At 32.7% G+C, this 8621-nt stretch overlaps 1 protein-coding gene across 2 annotated transcripts; it reads right to left on the bottom strand.

Moving 5' to 3' along the window:
* Positions 1-6266: 6266 nt before the first annotated feature.
* LOC131040939 (uncharacterized) lies at positions 6267-7857 on the bottom strand. Of its 2 annotated transcripts, XM_059210889.1 has the most exons (3): positions 7658-7857; positions 6750-7555; positions 6267-6588 (listed from the first exon to the last, which is right to left on the bottom strand). In XM_059210889.1, the coding sequence occupies exons 2-3, from the start codon at positions 7511-7513 to the stop codon at positions 6579-6581; spliced, it is 774 nt and encodes a 257-aa protein (XP_059066872.1). In that variant the 5' UTR covers positions 7514-7555; positions 7658-7857; the 3' UTR covers positions 6267-6578. The 2 variants fall into 2 exon arrangements, with proteins under 2 accessions (XP_059066872.1, XP_059066871.1); XM_059210888.1 differs by having other exon boundaries at positions 6750-7857.
* Between the last annotated feature and the right edge of the window lie 764 nt (positions 7858-8621).

The following is an 8621-nucleotide window of genomic DNA, read 5'->3' as shown; positions in this document are numbered from 1 at the left end:
ACAATCTCATCTATTAATATCTTAGTTGAGGTCAAACTAGAACTTTTACATAGCTTTTCCTCTTTGTTAATGAGTTTGACAATAAAATATGCAATCTTGAGGCTTTAGGAAAACTTCAATAATAAATCTTTCATCTAAGTATATACACCTCTTAGACATGTCTTAATCATCATCGTAATTCTTATTTAATTACCCATGCTCACAAGTGTTCTATATGTCTATGACAAATTTTTTATTAATGTTATCATATGAATATTTAAAAATTTCTTATATTTTTAAAAAAATATTATTTTTAATAGCTGCTCCCTATCATCCCCTAAGATGGTCTTAGAGAACCCCATCCTAAAAATGTGTTCCCTCGTCCCCTATTATCCCTATCTTGAAATTTTTTGGGAGCATAAATAAACTATATATAATAGGTGAAATCCTTTCATTTAACTAGTGCATATTCAATGTATTTAATAGGAGCTCTATCCTTGTATTTTTCACCATCGTTGATGGTGATTTAGAATCGGGTCTTATTTTGTCATCTATCATTAATGACACTGCACATATCTCATTCATTACAAACTAGTACCTATAGTTGAACACCATAGCTTGCATAATTTATTCATTTTTTATTTACTACTTGATTTTAATCTAGTCATGTTCTCATTGTAACTCTATCATCTCATGTTTCTCAACATTTTATTGATTCATTACAATGAGTAAACTTACTTCCCACACTAAATAACCTTTCTTTGAAATCCACCCTTGTAACAACTACTCATAATCACTTAATAAAATATAATTTTTTTTGAATAAATTTAACATAATTGTTAATCGAAATCAAAGAGTCAAACACCTTAACAATTTTTTCAAAACATATAAATGGTTCTCCATCATCACAATTAATGCAAGTCTATTATATAATCTTTGCCATAATCACAAAACAAGTTATTTTATGTACAAATGCAAGTACACACGCCTCAAAACCAATTTGATGAGACATGCAATCAATCTTATTACAGTAGTCATGCTCTTCCATAATAAATTTAGAATTATATATGACACTATAAGCAAATAAGTAAGGGTCATCTACTCTTTTAATCAGTAGGACACAAGATATGTAAACCTTCATATTATAATACTTCTTATGTTTCCCTTTTCATAACCTGAAGCAGAAGAGATAGAGAGATAGGGAGCATCACCAAGATGATATCCACCCTATGATGAAGTATTATGCTTCCCCATTCCAATCCATTAAAGCAACCTAACCCATCTCAAAGGTTCAAGTATTGTGTGGCCAACATGCATGATAAAATCCAATTCACTATGTGAGTTAACATAAATTAGCATACCTACATGCCCTTGCGTCACATGAATAATATGTTTATCCATTACTAAATGTGTCATGGGAAAGAACTCAATCAAACAAATTAATGCACTTATGGATAGAAATCGATGATAATCAATATTTACAACATATAATGTCTCAATTATCTTACTACAACATCTTGACATTCTACAATATGAATTTAAAACGATATCTAAAAAATAAAGCTTATGTTAGAATCAATTCAATAATATAATTCCAAAGTAATAATGTTCATTAAATAGCATGACTTAAATAGCTTGACATGAAAGCTAGTCCCACACTACTAAATGTTCAATACTAAATGGTTTAGAAACTAGAGGTCTTACTTCCTCATTTATTAATTCCCAACTCTAGGACCTCTTATAGAATTTAATAAAAATATAATAAATTTAACTTCACTCATATCCATAATAGTTTACTCACATATAATAATAATTATTATTAAATTTGCATACTTAAACTATATAAATCAATATATCTATAACTTCCAATCTACAAAATAATGATGAACATGACAACATCTAAACATGCATAACTTCTTCATTATTTGGCAAAACTTAAAAAAAAAGTTTTGGAAAGAGGAATTAACCAAGAACAAAACCCAAATAACATTTAGAATATTCTTTAAAATATTTGAGCAATTTTCTAAATAACATGAACTCATTAGGTAAATACTAGAAGATTTTATCAATCATTTTATGATTAAATATATGCTTGTAACTTTCAACAATGTCAAGATTTAGGTTCATTTATGAATTATAATATTATTAAATCATCAATGACATTATTACTAGAACTTTCAAGCATACTTTCTACCATTTCAAATGCTTAACACTTTGTTGCAAACTTGGCTTATAGGTATTGTTATTATTTTTATTTGTGTAAAGATAAAGAACCAATCCCATGAATTATATTTTACTAATTTTTGAGATGTTATTAATTTCTCCCACAATGAGTGCTATGGAATAATGGATTAAAGTGTTAAATTAAGAAATTTTTTAAAGCAACAACCTATATGGATGACTAAGTTAGGGGTTTAAATTGTTCATTATATAAATCATCAAATATTTATAAATTGTTTTGTCATCTTGACCTTATCCACACTTTGCTCACACATGTGTCAGCATGCTATTTTGGAGGCATACTAAGCCTCCCCATCACCCCTTGAGCTTTTGACTTTGTCCCCTCTATTTCTCACACCTGTGATCATACCTAGCTCTTACACCTCATGTGACATTTGTCACTTGACTACAACTTTGCTCCATACCTTTATTTTCTTCAAATCCTAAATCTTTATTAAAAAATGCATTTGAGCCCTTAGTTTCTCTCATAGAAATTCTATAAATTAGAGGCCTCTCCTTCCAATTGCATCATTTACTTTCATGTTATCCTTATGTCATCCACTTCCATACAATCATGTTGTCAATTTGATCATCTATTATAATTTGAAAATCATATTGTTATTTCACCAAGCAACCACATTCCATCATCAATCCACCGCAAAGATCACATCTAGTGGATCATTGGGTGCACTCCAATTTAACTCAATCAAAGGAACATAGAAAAACAAGGTAAAAGGTTTCATTTATTGCATTTGAATCCTTTGTGATTGCATAATTATTTTCCACCTTGTCTTCACTATTCATTCCATGTTTAGCTCTAGGGGTGAAGCTACATTCACCAAGCTAAACATGTCCAAGGATTATGTTAGAGTTAGGTGGTAATTCCTTATGAATGTGTTAGAATATTTGTGAATGGGTTATGAGTTGTGTAACTTGTTATTCATTCTCAATTCTTACTAATGGAATTCCTTCTCTTTTATCTACTTTCAAGGGACCTCAACAAGGTGATCCCCTATCACCATACATTTTTATCTCGATGCCAAAAGGTATAGGTGGAATGCTTAAACACTTCAGAGCTAATGGCTCCATTTAGGGTTGTCCTTAGGAACAACAACTAGATTGTCAATCCCACCTTTAGTTTGTAGATGATATTGCTCTGATGGAGGTTGCTAAAATTAGTGAGGTGATCAACTTTAGGAAAAATTTGTATTATATATATTTTTTATGTCTGGTCAACAAATTAACTCATTGAGATAAATTCAACATTTTTCTTTAATACTCTTGGGATTATTTAGAAAAGAATTGCCTACTCTTTTCACTTCAAAATAGGGACTCTCCCTTTGGATTACTTGGGTGTGTTCCTTTATCTAATGAAAGCCCTAAAAGAGATTTTATAGGAAAATGATTCTAGACATTTATTTCACATGAGGGTTAGTACTTGGATGTTCCAATTATTGTCTTTTGTTGGTTGGTAGACACTTTTAAAATTTACATTGGAAGCTCTTCCTATTTATAGGTTGTTAGTTTTACCAATCCCTAAGAGCTTTCTTAAGGAGTTTAACTCTGCTGCTAAGATATTCTTATGGGTCAAAAACTTAGATTTTAAAAAATGGAGCTCAATTAGTTAGCACCAAGTTTATCGATGTAAAATATATGGTGTCATTGGTCTTAAGAAGTTTGAGCTCAATTGTTATGCCCTAGTAGCCAAATTATATTAGTGGTGGTGCAAGCACCCAAAAAAACCTTGGGAGCTAGAATCCTTAATTTCAAGCATTCAAGAGGAATTCTCGAGGATGTTCTTGAAATGGATCTATATGGGCAAATCTCAATGGATTGGAAAGCCATTAAGAAAGGGGCTTCAATTGTCAAAGGAGGTCTTTTCTAGATTATCAATATTGGTGATAAAGCTCTTCTTTAGAAGGATTCTTTGGGCCTCCATTTCTTGATCCTTGCTTACTTCCCCCCTCTCCAACATTTGAGTGAAAACTTTTGGTCAATGGGGTGGCCAAAATTTGTTGATTTTAAGATCTCTATTCATTTGGGGAATTCTCATATATCATTGAAAGGGCCCTAGTACTTATCCTAGAAGGGGAACATCTAAAGTCCTTACTACTCTGGCCTCCGTTCTTGTCAATTGGCCTTGGTATTCCTTAGAGTGAATGCATGTTTTTTTGTGTGATCATGATCCTAAAGGATCACATTTGATTGCTCTTGGCTATCAATTTTTAGAGCATATAAAAGGTGTCAATAGAGACTTTCCTTGTGGAAAAAAATCAAGAATGAATTCAATTGGCCCATGTTAATATCTTTATTTGTGTTAGAAACAATGCCTCACCTAGGATAATATTAGGAAGAGAGGATTTCAAGGCCCCTCTAAATGTGATTTGTGTGGCAATGATGGAAGAGGTGGAATCAACACTTCATTCATGCAGCTTATTTATCTAAGTTTTGGGCAAGATTGGATCATCCTTTGGCATTGGCTTCTCTCCTTTTGGTTTCCTAGGATTTGGGTCTTATATTTACTCTTTGGCAGATCTAGTTAGAGTGGAACCATTAGATTTTTTTAGGGTGCTAGAGTATCATCTTGTAGGTTTGACAAAAGATCTAGGATTTGGTCAAAGAAACTATTGCAACTGAATGCTCTTTTGATGAGGCTCTATCCCCTTTTGATGCTCACCCATCAAGCCTCCAAGAGCTTTCCCCCTCAATTGTTTTTTGCATCCAAGTTGACTCAAGATTGAAGGCTTTTAGGAAGGTGAACAAGATTGGTATGGTCTCCTCTTCAACTTGGTTTATTTCAAAATTAATACCAATATATCCTCATGGGACAGCCTAGGGCTATTGGGATTGGAGGGGTTGGATGTGATAGTGATGTTTCTATCAATTTCTTTATTCACTTCTTCTATGAGTTGTTGCACTAATATTAAATAGAGGCTTGAACCATTCTTGTAGTACTTGATAAAAACTAAGAGCTAGGTTGAAGGTTATTTATGAAATAGATTCAATGATTTGTAGTTCATTGGTTTTGCGAGTTTTGTTTGAATAGTGGAAAACCCGCTTGAGTTTTCCTTCTCATGACTTTGTTGATAGCTATTGTTGCCTAGAAATCTTAAATCTTTCTGTTATAATCTGTTTTAGACTTTTTTTAATTAATTAATCCTTATTACCAAAATATAATAAATTAAACAACAGAATTGCTGTAACGACAGAAATTTTCAGAGTTGGCATGGAAGTTGGAACAGAAAAAGCTTAAAGAATAAATATTTTCTGCAGCAATATGTATCATACAGAATTTTATTAAAAGAAGCAGAGAGAATTCACATTTAATACATATTTTAGCAAATACATTGATTGGAAAACAGATTTTTTAACTTTGCTAATTGATGGATTATTCCTTGAAAAAATGTGGAGAAAAAACCACGAAAAATATCCTGATAAGCTCTGAAACTTTGCCAATTGATGACTAATTCCTTGAAAAATGTGGAAAAAACCACGAAAGATATCCTGTTGAGCTCTGGAACTTTGCTAATTGATGAATTATTCGTTGAAAAAATGTGCGAAAAAAGCCACGAAAAATATCCTGTTAAGCTCTTACAAATTTCCAGAAGGAAAAGAAAATTCATAAAATTTAAATGGGTTCTATGCCAAACTGCCAGCCTAATGGGAATTTTCAGGAGGCTTTGAAGAATGGAAGCACTAGAACTAAAATTTACAGATGTTTTCTCATCCTGAAATGTGGTAGAAAGACCATATCAATCTTAAGTAATTGATCGCAACTTATTCCATGATATGAATCTTCCAGTCACTCCCAGTTTCTCCCTTAATTATCTGTATTTTCTTCCTTTTCCAGAAAAGCAAAAAGAAAGATTAGCATGTAAGATCTTTTCTCTTTTCTCCTATCTCTTGCCCACTTATAGAAATGCAAATTCTCAAAAGCTCATAAAATGGGATTTCTGCTGATATGGCAGATTAAATATTGTAAAATATGTTTCAAACAATGTGCTATTGATTCATTCAAGCAACAATTCATTTATTTCAAAGACACAAAACATGGAATTACGAAAATTTGGAGCAGCATTTGTTTTCATTCCAAGCAGCAGTTTTTTATTTTCTTGAAATACCAAAGTGTCTACATGGAGTTTCTGATTTCCTTGAAATACCGAAGTGTTTACATGGACAAACTTAAATTTTCTGTTCGGAAGCGATTTTCGCCAACTGAATCACACATACAAGCTGGTAGATGCTTGATCACAAAATAATTGCCCTGATTTAGATCAAACCTAAATTATCCCCTTGTCCTATGTACTGAATTAATGAACTAACCCTAATCCGAGGACAAGCCAGCATTCTCTCATGTTCTTGTGATGTTCCAAGTCTTTTCATCGAGTCCTGCATTCATCAATTTGAGAACAGTAAATATCCAGCAAAGATGATTTCCTTCACTCAGAAAAACCTCAAGAACCGAAGGAAATTGAAAAAACATCATTGAAACCTGCTATTTTCAGAACGAGTCGCAAAATTATAGCACTGGCCAAAATGTTTTGTCTTACCAGTTAAATATAGTAATTTCTGCTCCTGCCATCGTTTGCCTCCGTTCATTTGCCCGCTGTAAAACTATTTCTTTAGAAAAAGAATCGGCAAATACTACTAGCACTTCAGTAAAATCTGACTGGAGCACATTTTTTATTTTTGGAAGCTGCGAATCTTCGAACCCCAGTATTCTTTTAAGTATGTGCTCTTTCACTGCTTCAATGCTATCTTCTTTGTTCTCAATAGGGTTTCGCCTCCTGAAGTTGAATTGCAGAATATAAGTCTCCACAGGTTCTGTTTCCTCTGTACCCAGCGAAAGATTCGTCATAGTGTTCTGTAGAGAATGTATTTCTTTCCTCATCTCAGAGAGATAAGCCTGAATGTCTGTCGTGAGATTTTTAATGGAATGCAGGGTGTCTGCTTCGAATACCTGCAATTTAGCCTGTATTTTGTGAATGCCTTTGATAGACTGCTCTTGGAAAGATTCTTCTGCAGAATAATAAGTTGTTGAACTGGATGACCCATTTCCAGGTGGACTGAGAGAAATGCTATTGCAATCTTCTTTGCCTATACTAACTCTCTTCATTCTCCATAGCTGCTCAGTGTTGCTTCCATTGCATGAGGAAGCAGCTTCAGAATTTGATGACCCGATTGCAGGTTGACTGTAAGACATAACAGTATTTTCTTCTTTGCCATCCCTAATAGGACTATTCAAACCCCCTAATTGCTGACCATTGCTTCTGCTGGATGAGGGAGCAGCTCCAGTTGCTCTATAATTTGCCATCTTTTGTTTTTGGGAAAAGAATATGAAAGTTGATGGTGATAGCTGGTTCAAAGCTAAAGCAGCATTAGAGAAAAATAAATAAACCAAACAGAAATGAATCAAATTGTAGGTTCAAAGCTATGCTACACAGTTGATAGAACAAACCAGGCGGAGGACACACTAGAAGTCTATAAAAGATGATAAAACAAACCAGGCAGAGAACCCAGTAGGACAGAGCAGCCAAACAAAGAAATGCAGGGCAGCTAGAACCTCAAAGCACAATATGCAATTGCAAGCTGAGCTCAAAAGAGGCAGCCAAACCAGAAAAACTAACCGCCCTTACTTAAAAGTTTCAAAGATTAAATGAAAAACCTTTTGTGAGAAATTTTGAATTCTTTTGACCGTTGGTGTCTGTTTATTTCCCTTTCAAAATTCAGTTAAGTGTCTTCATCAAAATAATTTAAAATTCAGTTCTGTTTGTACTTTTAAAAGATTTGGCAATAACTGATCTTTGGTGGGTTTTTTCTGAAAATACCTTTGATTTACTGTTCAGGGCTGCTTTCTTGGATAGAATCCAGAAGGGGGTGCAAAGGTTTTGCCTATAGAGAATTTAAAATGTTAATGTGCTGTATATTTTATTAATTTTGTAATAGAATTTTTTATTATACAATCTTTAACATATCTAAAATATTTGTATTACATATTTTCTTACAGTGAGTTGAAAGAAAGATTTGCAACAATTTCAATTTTGATGATTTTGTAGTCTATGATTTCCTGTGTTTACACGTGAAATCAGACTAGAATTTTTTTTATGGTTGTTCATTTATTTCATTCCTACACACCGAACAAGAAGTTAGTGGACTTAATTAAAAGAATTGTAAGTGAGAATATAATAGTGGAAACATGAGAAAATTGCTCCATGTAAATGAATATCAAGCATGCACATGTACAACATGAAGTCATGAATATATTAGGTCTGAGTTTATTTCCATGAGGAATATACTATGAAAATTGTAACAAAAAGAATAAATTGAAAGTTTATCTAAAGAAGGTTGTATTGAAAATTGTATACTTTTATTATTTCTAATGGGAAAATATAGTAAAGACTCTTCCTTTTTCTTGATAATTA

Source organism: Cryptomeria japonica, chromosome 9 (genome assembly GCF_030272615.1).
Source record: "Cryptomeria japonica chromosome 9, Sugi_1.0, whole genome shotgun sequence".
Taxonomy (NCBI): Eukaryota; Viridiplantae; Streptophyta; class Pinopsida; order Cupressales; family Cupressaceae; genus Cryptomeria; species Cryptomeria japonica.
Note: the sequence above shows the minus strand (reverse complement) of the source record. Positions and strands in the feature narration are given on the sequence as shown.

Bases quoted from the DNA above. Each gene is read 5' to 3' on its own strand.
- LOC131040939 (XM_059210888.1), bottom strand. From the start codon at position 7,513: ATGGCAAATTATAGAGCAACTGGAGCTGCTCCCTCATCCAGCAGAAGC.